The 13,758-nt window shown below is 43.4% G+C and overlaps 1 protein-coding gene across 1 annotated transcript in view; it reads left to right on the top strand.

The window, feature by feature from the left end:
• The window catches only part of SAE1 (SUMO1 activating enzyme subunit 1), a 38,286-nt gene extending 25,888 nt beyond the window's left edge, over positions 1-12,398 (top strand). The window contains exons 6-9 of the mRNA XM_075836053.1: positions 1,824-1,929; positions 8,346-8,490; positions 11,702-11,771; positions 11,869-12,398. Coding sequence (XP_075692168.1) covers positions 1,824-1,929; positions 8,346-8,490; positions 11,702-11,771; positions 11,869-11,961 — 414 coding nt within the window. The 3' untranslated portion in view covers positions 11,962-12,398. The remainder of the gene's footprint in view (positions 1-1,823; positions 1,930-8,345; positions 8,491-11,701; positions 11,772-11,868) is intronic.
• Positions 12,399-13,758: the final 1,360 nt, after the last annotated feature.

Genomic DNA, 13,758 nt, shown 5'->3' with positions numbered 1-13,758 from the left:
ATGACAGGCCAGCGTGATCTTGATGTGCTGTGCTGTAAATCTCACACAAACGTTAGCGAAGTGTCAGGATTCTGAATAGACATCCCGTCCTGGCTGGAGGTGATGTCTATTAACTCTCAGGACACTTGAGTAACGTTAGTGTGTGTGTATGTGGCTGCACATAGTGATCTAGTAAGAACAATGTGCTGTGTAAATGAATGGGGAGAAGTGTATGGCGCTGATTGGTCATACACTTCTCTCCACAACGCCCACTTGGTCAAAAAGTAAAACACGCCTAGTTGGGCATTAACAAACTCATTAGCATAAATCTAAAATAGGTCATATCTCCATCAAAAGTGACTGTTTTTCTAAATAAAAACCACTGCTGTAATCTACATTACAGCGCCAATCACATTATGTAGGAGATAGGGCATTTATAATCTGGTGACAGAGCCTCTTTAAACGACCTCTATTTCTATATCTGGCTTAGGGCTTATTCACACGAACGTTGTATACGTCCGCGTAACGTCCGTTAAAACAACGTCCGTCACACGGACACTTGTATTTCAATGGGGCCGCTTACAAGGCCGTTGTTTTAACAGACCGTGTGAAGGGTCCGTTGAATAGTAGAACATGTCCTATTTTCTTCACGTCTATGAGGGATCCGTAAAAGCAGGTCCCGTACGGGTTCAACTCGGACGTGAAAAGCTGCAGTTTTACACGTCCGAATTTGCTCTTGGTCGTGTGAATCTAGCCTTAGACTGTGCTTATCGAATGGTCGACCCTGATCTGGACCCCCATCAATTATCTATACCTGAGAGTTCCGCTGAGTGTTGCTGTCGGCTTCAAAGGGCTTGTGGGTGACCCTCAAAAATAAGATGTTAGTTGACCCTAATCTGTCCCTGATCCATCCAGTGTCGTGATATCTGCGAAAATTGTAATGGACATTCTGGTGTTTGCAAATATTGATTGTGTGTTGCGGTATGTGTCTTGTCTTGTACAGTATCTGATTAAATGTAATGATTGAAGCATATAATCTGTAATAACTGAGAAAAAAAATTTCTAGTCCCGCAATTTTTAAAATAAAATTGCAGTCTGGTTTAAAAAACGCATTCATAAATACCCTTTTAGGAAATTGTGAATTAATACAGCAATAGGGGGTCTCACATTTAGGGCCTGCATCTATTACAGCAGACCATGGTTACAAATAGCATCTCTTTGGTTCTGGAGGACCTGGCATGCCCATGCATTACCTGGACAGCCTATTCACTTTTAACTGGAAACCGTGTAATACATCATTTCTCCTGGGATGGCGCTGCAGGAAAGTTGAACTCTTGCTGCCATGTCTCCCCAGAGATGAATATGATTGCCAGGGGTCCTAGCAGAGGGACACCCTGTGATGAGATTATAGTCGGGGTACCCTTCTAATAATGGATTGTCCGAAGTGGATAACCCTTTTTAATCATTGACGATCGTCTTCTGCAGTTAGATCGGTTGTTTAACGTTGCGTCTATGGCCGGCTTCAGGCATTGTTGCTCTGTCGAGGAATTCATCGCAGTTGTCAAAAAAATATATTTGAACTTAATAAAGTTGTATAAAAACAAAGTATGAGAGAAAGTAGAGCACGATGTCCTCAGCAGCGGGAACACTCAGTCTCATTATCCACAAGTGACATTGCAACGGCCCCAATCAATGTTCCTCGCGCTGTCTAAATGTTTTAAAGAGCTGAGAGGGGGGAAGTGGAGGGGAGGTGGCGGCTGCTTAAAAATGACAGTCGGTTCAACTTTTTCCCTGAGAACATTCCCAATGCGACTCAAAACTTCTCCGCTTCTTGTCCTTGTCAGAAAATAGAGTTTTGCCAGTTGAAGGACGCCCTGGAAATCGACTGGAACAGCGAGAAAGCCAAAGCTGCGCTGAAGAAAACGCCTGCCGACTTCTTCCTTTTGCAAGGTAAAAACAAGATGTTTTGTAGCTTCTAAGAGCCAAACTTTTTTTTAAAGGACTTGTACCACCAGGATAACCACTGTCCAAATGCACTATGAGGGCATATGGACATCATGGAGGGTAGTCCCCTGGTGAGACCCCCCCCCTATGAGCCACAAACATCAGCCCATCACTCTGACCGACTTAGACTGCCATGTAAAACTACATTTCCTCTGCAGCCGCAATTTCTCCTGGCAAAATCATCTATGGTGCCGGCTGAACGTTGTGCCAAACTCAATGCACCTTACAAAAGGTCACGGCCACCGCGCCTTTAGTGCCATGACCACATGATGCCTGCAAGTCAATTAGGCTTGGAGGCACCTTGATTTGCATACAGCACGAGTGCTAAATCCGTGCACTGAACGCCTGCATGAAGCCTAAATCGTATTCTGAATTCACCGGCTACCGGTTACCGTTCTGTGTAAATGGCCGTCTACATTGCAAACACTCCTAATTATATTGCTAGAACACTTCATTGGACAGGAATTGGATGTGTTTTTCCCTCCGCTCTGGATAATTGACGGTCCCGAGTGCTAGACCACCCACTCATCCCTCCATGTGCTCTAATGGGTATATGAAATAGGAGCATCTTGAGAATAGGACAGTGATGTTTGGAGCAAAGTTTTGCATATCCCTTATTTGTTTTTGTACAACTTATCTAGTATATGTCATTTTGTGCTATTCGGGGTGAAAAAAAGTCTGTCAAGTGCCATATAATTAGGGGCTCTCTGTTATGACCAATTTATTTTCCGCACATATCTGCCAGCTGGACGGGCTGGCCTGTATTCAGTTCTAGACATCAAGGGAAGGCGTGTATGCAGCTCCCATGGATGTATTGGGGGATGAATATGGATTTTGTTATATGTGTAAATGGGAATGGAGACTAGAGGTCCCTGTAAACCGAAGTCCATCACTGAAAATCTGCAGCGTATTCTGCCTGTGGGAACATATCCTAACAGCGCTGTATTAGGGCCTGTTCACACCTCCCGAATACTGGGAGAGCTGGTTCCGTTGAATGTCAGACAACCATCTGCACCCAACTGATCCCATTGACTTTAATGGGTTACGTCGGGTTTCCGTCATGGTGAACCTGGTTCTGCCAGAAACAACAGCACAGCATGCTGCGCTATTGTTTCCGGTATTTTAGTCCGGATCCGTGACTGAGCCGCCAACGCAAATGTGAACAGGCCATTAGTGCTAGCTTGTGAATTGTAATTACAGTATCTGGTATTAATGGGCATTTTCTGGGTCCTCCTCTCCTGTGTGTTATTTCTATAGGACTGGCATGTGGCACTGTTTGTGGTTCCTGGCATCCCTGAAAGCACTTGGCATCTGTACAACTTGCTTCTCCTGCCCGATTTCTGAAGGCCTGACATGATATGAGGGCTCTTTTCACTTTGTAATGTTTGTCCTTATTTATAAAACTTCCTTCCTGCTGCCGTCTGCCAGGCCCACTCCACCCCCACGTGGCAACTGGACACCGAAACAGAGCCCAAGGGAGTCCTCGTGTTTTGCCACGTCCGGGTGTGGCGTGCACCTGCTCTGCTATTCTCGGTTTCCTGTGACCTGCAGGAGGGGTCCAGGCTGACTGTACATTCCTCTCAATCTTGAGCTCTTCTCTATGCACATTTACCAGAAAGTTCATCACTTTATGCCCTTAACGTGGAGCCGTTTCCATTTTAAAGGGGATTTCCAAATTCAGTATTGAGCAAAGTTTGACACTCAATCCCTGTGGTCCGGTGGTGTCTAAATTAATGGTTCCCTCAGGCGGGTCTCTTTGTCACCCGGCAGGCTCAGACAGGACGCTGCACTTGAGAAAGTATCAGAGATTCTAGAAAAGTTTTTAGTGAGATCTGACAAACCGTCATTTTCATAGGACTTTCTACCAGCTACTATACTGCATGTCTGAACTTTTATGGTAGGGGGACTCGTGACAATGTGCTGCTAATATCACTCACTAGTATCTATATAAAAGTATGTTATTCAACCCCCTGGACATGTTTTATTGTGGGTTTGAAGGACTTTTCTGACCCATGAAGAAAGAAGGGGAAGGGGCAAAACAAAAATTACAAGTACCTGAAATCTAAAAAAAAACATATTTTAATTGACAACACGTCGCCATTGCGGCCCGTAATTGGCTTCTGTGGTTCTGGGCGATTTGTACTTCGATGACAACAGGAACTCCTTATCTAGTCATGACAAGCCCATTTTATACTAAAGCCGACCCGACGATCAGATGATTGCCTGCCGTGAGGGGACATGTAGTATTACATTCAGGTCATTCAAATGAATGTCCGGACCCTCTGGTGTGAGAAACGCTCTGCAGGACGTTTAAATGCCCGAATAGGGAATATGGACAGGGTGTTGTAATGGGACAATCCCTTTTTTAAATGGCGGGTATATTAACATTCTTAATCTTAAAGTGTAAATAAACTTTCAAAAAACTTTTGACGTTTCATAGTGAGATGTCAGACGTTTTGATCGGTGGTGGTCTGATCACGGAGACCCCCACCAATCGCTAAAACGAAGCAACAAAAGTGCTGACGGATCCAGGTCTCCGCGCTAGATACAGCTGCTCTGTATACAGGATACAAAGAAGCTGTATCTCAAAAAGTAAAAATAATTTTTAATAAAAAAGAAATTAGAAAGTTGCACCAAAACACCCTGACTGACCTTTTTATATAAAAAAAAAACAGTTTCAAAGGTGTACATAGCCTTTAAACACAAAATAATTGAATGCACAACTATTCACTCCCTTTAGGCCTGTGTTTAGTAGAGGCACATTTCGCAGTATTTGCAGTCGGTTTGCATATTTAGGCGCTGAAATTTTTTCCACAGTCTTTGCACCAGTAAAGTTTGTCAAGTTGCACGAGGATCATGAGGGAAGACAAACTAGATGCAAATGTTATACTTGGTTGGATTCGAACCCAGGACCCCAGCGCTCGAGGTAACAGTACTAACCGCTGAGCCCCCGTGGAATAGCTACCAAAATGTTTGACCGGACAGAATAAAATAGGGGATAGAGCAAATTGCATAAGTGATACAAGATATGCTTCAGTTGTGCCCATGCCATCTGATGCCTTACTCTGTCCATCTCGTGCCTGCTGGCAACACTCGCCCCTGTAGTCACACACCGCATCACTTGTTTTTGCTAGATTGATGTACGCTGTGTGAGGTTGGGGACGGCACATTTTCGGTGGGTCAGGACCTGCCCTTTCTGGAAGACGAGCCAGAGAAGCTGCTGTTATTTTTGGATGCCCTCACGCTGCTGTCGCCTGAGCCTTAGGGGAAGTGATAAAAAGATGCCACCGCTCCCTCCCAGCAGACTCTATTACATTATTTGCTCTGGGCCCGTGTCCTGAATTTTTATTCTTCAACTTGAACAATGAATATTATCCAGGTCACAATAAAGATCAAAATAAATAAGGAATGAGAAACCGGACTACAGGCTGATGTGTAGATGTTTTCACCCAAGATTTTGCGTTTTTTTTATCATCTGTATATAATAATATTTTTTATATATATATATATATATATATATATATATATAATTGGATGTACGTCTGTATATTTGAAATAACGGCCTATGTTTTTTATATTTTTGACGTAAACTGTACCGCTAAAAGAGGTGACGTAAAATTTGGGACTTCTCATCGCTCACCAACTATCTCATTTACTTACATTGCCCTAAAAAATGCCAGTGTTTGTAGTTCTTTTTTACTTCCCGGGGTTGAATATTTTAGAGACAAACACCTCCTCCCTGTATTGTCTGTATAGACCGTGCAGCATGGCGGTGTGTGTGCTTTATGGCAGCCATAATTAATGTGAGTTAATTGACCAAGAAATGTTCTAGAATTTTATAATCTCCAAGAAGTGATGGGGTACAGCCCCCTCCCCCAGAGACCAGGGAGTGATAGGGGAGCTGCATACAGACCCTTAACTGTGTGTATAATGTTGCTGCCTTGCCTTATTTAGGCCTCTCTAACTACTCTAGAGCTCTATTTAGGCCTGGTTTGCATCACATTTTTTTCCTTCCGTCGGAGGAATAAGTTGGGAGGGGTCCTGGCATATACCTCCGACAGAAGGTAGCAACGTATCCCACTTGGATACGTCTGCCGAACTCCCCGAGCAGAGCGCTACTTGAACTCTGTAGTTGGGACCACCTGACATCACCGTGAACACGGCCAGTATTCCCGGGCAAGTGCTACATGATGCTCCTTCCGGGATCTCCGGGACTTGGGGAAACTCCCCAAGGTATGCGTTTAACCTATTCCTCTGATGGATACAATACGGTGGCATCCGACACACACAGGCTCCCATGTTAAAAAAAAAAATTAAAATTTGTGGGATCCCCCAGGATGAAAAAGTGTAGTCTACTATGTTCTTCCATTTCCCAAAAAAAAGTATACCGACGTATATCATCCCTATGGACACGTTTAGCGCCTACGTGTGGAGCTTTCTCGACGTACATGTTAAACGTAGGGATAAAACGCGGTATGAACCAGGCTATTATGGTGCTGTGATGAATCTGCTGATCTATACAGGAAAGCTGGAAAGGGAGCTGCAGAAAACAGGAAATGTCAGCCTTTTGTTTGTTTGTGCTCTAGTGGCCATTTTTTTTTCAATGGATTATAATAAGATTCATTTTAAAATGTCCCTTTCTGATTATATATTCCCATTAATGCAATGTGATTCTCAGACCAATAAAAATGAGTGAACTTCTGTGCTAAAGGGTTAATTTCTGGTACGGTAGGTAAACAACGTTCATTATCTGCTTCTTTTTCTCTCTCCACTTTTCTTGTGACCAGTAGGGGGCAGTGCAAGCAAAGAAAACTCACGCTTTGTCTCTTCTGTGTCTGAAATGTTTGTGCCTCAGTAATAAAAATAAAAAAAGTCGTCTTCTACGTCCGTCGCTTTATCACTTCCATCTTTCATCTGCTAAGAACGGCTCACATTTTCCATTCGACTATGTAAATTTTGCGTTAGTCAGACACTTGTGGTTAGAATTGGTCTCCAGGGGAGGTGTAGGCTCGAGGTAGACAATAGAGATCCGAACTAGTCTGGGGTGGACTGGTGGACATGTAAGCTATTAAGTCAACAAGCGGACCCGTGCGGCTTATTACTTGCAGCATTTGTGAATTAAAGGGGCCACAGTCTTTTCTATGACGTGATCAAAAGTATATCGTCAAAACTAAATCTAGGAAGACATTTTATTTTGGGAACCTTTGTACAGGGGTTGTCTGCCTTAGGTGTTATTTGGAAAAGGGGGGCCCTCTTGGCAGTTGGCAGATCAATATTTGGACCAGATCCATCAAAATCCTATCGACATTTAGGTGAGGGTTACGAAGTGACTTCGATGGTAACATTTTCAGTTACACATGCAACTTTAATTCGACTTGCCCAGTTGTGTTTTTTTTGGTGGGGACATGGATCCTAAGACTGGAGCGCCAAGTTCGAGTATTACTGTGTTTTGCAGCCCTGGTTTCCCTCTGCCGGGTTCCCACTGGTCGGATACGCAGCGTAAAAATCACACAGCATGTCCGACCTGGAACCCGCAGTACATTCGGTCTGAAAAATCGCACCACATTGTGGTGCGGTTTTTCGAACGAAATTTCCACTGCGAAAGAAAGCGCTCGTACTTACCCCCTCCATCTTCTCTGCGCGTAGTCCGGCCTCCTACGATGACGTTTGCAGGCCATGTGACGCTGCATTCAGCCTTTGATTGGCTGCAGCGGTCACATGGGATGAAACGTCATCCCAGGAGGTGTAATCGCTGCGATTACACCGCAAAAGTTGCATCACCTGGCTTTCTGTTGCGGGTTTTGCATTCCCATTGAATTCAATGGAGAAAACCCGCAACAGAAAATCAACAAAAACGCAGCATAAATTGGCATGTTGAAGAATTAAATTCGGCACCGCTGGTTAATTTATTAACAGTTTCACTGCGTTTTTTATCTGCAGCGAGGGCATGAGATTTACTAAATCTACACTTTGCTGCTGCTGTAAATACGGCGGAATTTCCGCACACAATTCCGTTGCGGAAATTCATTAAAGGGGTTCTTTGCTATGGACAATCCCTACCTGTTAGCAGCTTCCCTTGACAATAAGCAGATCAGTGTCCCCCTGCTGGGACCCCTAGCAATCTGCTATAATCTGTGAGGAGACTTCGCAGTAAGTGTATAATTTCGCTACAGTGCCACCACAGGAAAAATGAAGCATTACAGTGTCCATTTATATCAATGGGCAGTGTGTGTAATGCAGGACAGAACACGTCCTCCATAGTGCATTCCAGTTGGAGGGGTAAAAAATAAATAAATAGACTCATCTATAATCTAAAATATTGTTTTTTCATGTAGGTAAATAATCTCCTCTTTTCTCCACAGTTATAATGAAGTTCCGCACTGACAAGGGAAGAGACCCTCAGCCGAGTAGTTTTCAAGAGGACTGTGAAGTGTTGCTCCAGATCCGCAATGACCTGCTGGACTCTTTGGGTGTTAACCCCGATCTGCTGCCGGAAGACTTTGCAAGGTAACATTTTACCAAATTATAACTGAATCTTCTGTACACATGAGCAGACTGGATACAACCACAAACTGGAGACTCACTCGTCCATGACCATGAATTTATCATTCACTTTAATTTTAGGTGAAGGAAATATGGATCCGTATTACTTTAATTTAATTTTCAGTGCAAAAAAGCTGAATGAAAAAGTAACTCTTGAGGAGAGCAGCTACAAAGAGTGTCTCCCTTTTGGAGGAGGAACAATCACATCTATGTGTTACAGCCCATCAATTTCATGTGTAATGCCTAATTTCACCTGTGGCGGCGCTGCGGGGAGTTTGAACACTTACTGCCGGGTTCACCCATAGTTTATGGCTGATCACTGGAGTTCCCAACAACACTCCTCGTAGTTCCTTTTTTAACACTGTAGGTAAATTATGTTGAGTGGTGCCCACATTTTTGGGCAGGTGAGGGAGAGAAGTAAACATGGCGTAAACCCTTTCACTGCGGGGGTTTTGGAACAAATGTTCACACTTTTGACATACACCAATAAAACTAATTTTATATTAAAGACAATTTTTTTTAAAATATAACTCCATACTCAAATATTTTTGAAAGACGGCACATGGCATATTGTAAAAATGCCACCCAGTTTTTTTTACACTTATGGGCACCTTCATGCAACTTTTTGTAAAAAATACATGAAAAAGGAATGTGGCTTAAAGTCTCAACCAAGTCTTAGACTTAGAATTTCTCCTAAAAATGAAAGTTCATACATGCCGCTTATGTCTATGTCAACCGGCACATAACTTCAAAAATCATCAAAACTGAAGGGACCAAAAATGTCCATGATCCAGTCACTGGTAAACATTTGAGTCACAGAGTTGACAAATAGCCTGCAGGGGATGATTAGAGAAACTGCTCATCTTTTCATCCCTTTAGTAGAATATGACCATCTGAGAACAGATCTTCCCTGATTGGTTAGTGGGGCGACAACGTGAAGAAAAGCTTCACTTAGCAGACTGTCGCCTTTCTTTCTGCTCTCACTTTCAGCTCTCCCCTCCCTACACAGACACAGAACCAGGAAGTAAAACTTGTCATTCTGTTTTGTTTAGTCCCTAATCTGCCTCACCAATCCCTAAAAATACAGTAATAAATTTATATAAACCCGTTTATCCGTAACACATGAAATACCAATATTGTTAGAATTTTCTGTTACTCATTTACTGATCTGCTTTGAAGCATTACATACTGTAATTTTGCATAATGATCATACCATATAACCTCACACGAGGTCTTCTCATCCCAGCTGTGAGCACTAGGCCACATGTGGCGCTCGTACGGCATCACTCACAACTAAAATACCAGTAATTGTGTCCAACCGTGCGCGTGTAATATCCCCAGGAACAAAGTAACTTCACAATTGCCCACAATTGAGACAAGACAAATGTCTATATTTGTGAGGGAAGAAAGTGAAAATGGCTCGATATTGGGGGATACTCATTATTTGTCGTTTGGACTATTTCTGTGCTATCACAGACCTCAAGAAGCTAGAGAAATTTAATTTTGTCGTATGTGAAACTTCTAATTTCACTTTTCTGTCTCTTTCGGTTTCCCAATTAGTAAAAAAAAATTAAATAAATTATATTTATTTATTATTATTACTACGCTATTCTAGGATTTTGTAGTGACAACCAATATGACGCCATTACAGTTCCCACACGGGGGGATAGCAAATATGTTTGGTTATGCAGCAATGCGCATTCAGCTAGTTTGCCAGTCCTCCTTTTTTTCATACTATATAACGCACCCAAGTTTAGACCACTGCAAATAGGTGGAATAAATCAGGTTAATTGCAAACTACCCTGGTGGGCTAGGGTAGTTGAGGGGTTTAAAACCAGCTTCCCTCGTGTTCTAAGATAGTGGACGGATAATGCCAGCTTCCTTGGTGGTCTGAGGTAGTGAAGGGGTTGATGCCAGCTTCACTAATGGACTATGGCAGTAAATAATTTGATGCCAGCTTCCTTGGTGGACTTCGGTGGTGGATAAATTGATGCCAGCTTCCCTGGTGGTCTAGAGTAGTAAAGGGGTTGATGCCAGCTTCCATGGTTGTCTGGGTTTTAATGCACACATTCTCTGGTGGTCGAGAGTAGTAGAGGGATTAATGCATGCTAGCCTGGTGATCTAGAGAAGAGCTTCGCAATTTTTTTTTCTACTGGGTCCTCACTAGCCAGAACCGTGTGATGCCTGGTCCTCACTGTTTGAGAAGCACTGATCTAGGGTAAAGGGTTTGATGACCGCTTCCTTGACAGACTAGGTGGTGTACATACATGTTTCTCTGGTGGTCTAGGGCAGTGGCGGTGTACATACATGTTTCCCTGGTGGCCTAGGGCAGTGGCGGTGTACATACATGTTTCTCTGGTGGTCTAGGGCAGTGGCGGTGTACATACATGTTTCCCTGGTGGCCTAGGGCAGTGGCGGTGTACATACATGTTTCCCTGGTGGTCTAGGGCAGTGGCGGTGTACATACATGTTTCTCTGGTGGTCTAGGGCAGTGGCGGTGTACATACATGTTTCTCTGGTGGCCTAGGGCAGTGGCGGTGTACATACATGTTTCCCTTGTGGTCTACGGCAGTGGCGGTGTACATACATGTTTCCCTTGTGGTCTACGGCAGTGGTGGTGTACATACATGTTTCCCTTGTGGTCTACGGCAGTGGCGGTGTACATACATGTTTCCCTTGTGGTCTACGGCAGTGGTGGTGTACATACATGTTTCTCTGGTGGCCTAGGGCAGTGGTGGTGTACATACATGTTTCCCTTGTGGTCTAGGGCAGTGGCGGTGTACATACATGTTTCCCTTGTGGTCTAGGGCAGTGGCGGTGTACATACATGTTTCCCTTGTGGTCTACGGCAGTGGTGGTGTACATACATGTTTCCCTGGTGGTTTAGGATAAAGGAGGGATTAAAACCTGTAAACTTGTTTTCTTGGGTGTATTTATTCCAGCACTGGCTAGGAGAAAAAAATTCTGCTCCTTGTCTGCCACTGGACCAAAAAATGCCAGCGCTGAACATGGGTGACACAAGCAATGGTCAGAAGAGCATGGAGGTCTAGATATGTTACCCACAACTCAAGCCTGGTGCTGCTATGCAATGTTCTAACAGTAGGGATCAGTCTAGTCTGAAGGACATTCATGTGTCTTGGGATTTATTTGATTCACGTGTATTTCCTTTCCACAGCTATTGTTTTTCGGAGATGGCTCCTGTCTGCGCAGTTGTGGGAGGTGTCCTGGGACAAGAGGTAGTCAAGGTAGGCATTGACCACATACAGTAGTCACAGACATCGACTCTATAATACCGGGGATGGTCCATTCACCACGTTCTGTATTTATTTTTCACATGTACAGGCTCTTTCGCAACGGGATTCGCCACATAACAACTTCTTTTTCTTCGACGGGCTAAAGAGCAGCGGGATTGTTGACTGTTTGGGCGCCAAATGATGAAGGATGCGATTAGTCGTCATGGTTTTGTATTGGAGAAGATTTGTGACATTTGGACCAATATTTCTGCACTTTGTAGATCCAGTAACTCACGGTTTCTGCTCGGTCAGTCTCTAGATGAATGCCTAGAGGAATAAAGAGCTGCAGTGTAGCAACGGTAACCAGCACATAATATACCACCTGCTCTCCCGATTCACCCATCTTTAGCCTGTCCTGTTTGGTCATTGACTTCAGACTGAAGGGCAGAATGAGGGTTTGGTGAACCTGTGAACACCTTACTAGGAACCCAGAATATAAATGTCATGTGATCTGCATTGTTTGACTTTTTTTTTTTTTTTTTTTTTTTTTTTTTAAGCAAGCTTGATAAATGTATTTTTGCTGTTCTGAACATTTTTTTTTTTTTCTATAATTTTCAATAAAAAAATTCCTGAATAAAATGGTGGCAAAGTGTCCTAATCACTAAGGTCTCATGCACACGGCCGCAATTTATCCACCTTGTTGTGGATTAATTGCGGACCCATTCTTTTCTATGACCTCATGCACATGACTGATTTACACGATCGGTGCGGGGGCCGCAAATCCCGACCGAAAAAACTCAGGGTAAATCATTTTACGGTCCGGATCTGCGGATTCACCAATACTGGTGAATTGTTGTTGATCTGTGGGTCCGGATGACACACGGACGTCCGACAGACTGCAACGGATCCGTTGTTTTGCGGACCGCATAAACAATACATCGTGCGCATGAGGCAAAAGGTATATAAGGGTATATTCACTTTGCTTATTTTCAGGGGTTTTCGGGGCGTAAACGCCCTGAAAAATGGCAGAAACCACTGAAGCTGAACGTGTCAATAGAAAAACCGCTCCAAAAACGGCCACAAAAAACACCAAAAAAACGTTTGATGCTAAAAAAAAAACTAAAAAAAACTTCTGAAAATCAGACGCTGTTTTTCCTTTAAAAACAGCTCTATATTTTACAGCTGTTTTTCGTTTAGCGTGTGAACATAACCTAAAGGCACCACATTAAGGTATACTAAAAGTGTAATGGTCACCGGTCAAGGGTTGGACATCGTATAATCGCCTTAAGGCCACGATCACACACGAACATTTTTGGTGCCGTTTGTGGGTCAGTTTTTTGAGCCAAAACCAGAAGTGGATCCAAAAAGGAAGGACCGTTATGAAGAAAAGACTAATGCATCTACTTTCTTTTATGTCCACTTCTGTGTTTGGCAAAAAAAACTGAGCCAAAACGACATCAAAATTGTGTGCGATCCAGGCCTAAGGCAGAGATAAATACTAAAATTTTAAATTGCCCAAAATGCTGAAATAATAAAATACTTAACTTTAGAATGTTTCACTGTTCCTCGCTGCTGTTGTATCCCAGTTTACACTCCTCCACAATGAGGACATATCACGCGTATGGGGCGGCCAGTTACAGCAATTGTAGTGCCGTTACTAAGGTTGTCACGTCACTACAGCGGCCTATAATTAGCCGGCATTCTCGCCAATCACGACATCACACATGAATGTAAAGGGTTGTGACGGGACCGGAACAGCGGCATTTCAGCTTTTTGGCCAATATTTTTTATTTATTTATTTAGCCCCGGGAAAAACTTTTAATAATGAGCTAGTTAAAACGCCCATTAAATGGGGTCCCAAAAAGTCAGTCAGAAAGCGAGAAAATATCTTGCCACATTGACCCGCACTGCTCTGTGAGCCCTCAGCCGTTCAGCAGACCCGAAAGATGTTACCTGACAGAGAGCAGACAATCTAGTGGCCCAAAATTACGGTTACTAC

The sequence above is a fragment of the Rhinoderma darwinii genome, chromosome 8 (assembly GCF_050947455.1).
Source record: "Rhinoderma darwinii isolate aRhiDar2 chromosome 8, aRhiDar2.hap1, whole genome shotgun sequence".
Lineage (NCBI taxonomy): Eukaryota > Metazoa > Chordata > Amphibia > Anura > Rhinodermatidae > Rhinoderma > Rhinoderma darwinii.
This window is presented reverse-complemented; position numbering and strand designations above follow the sequence as displayed.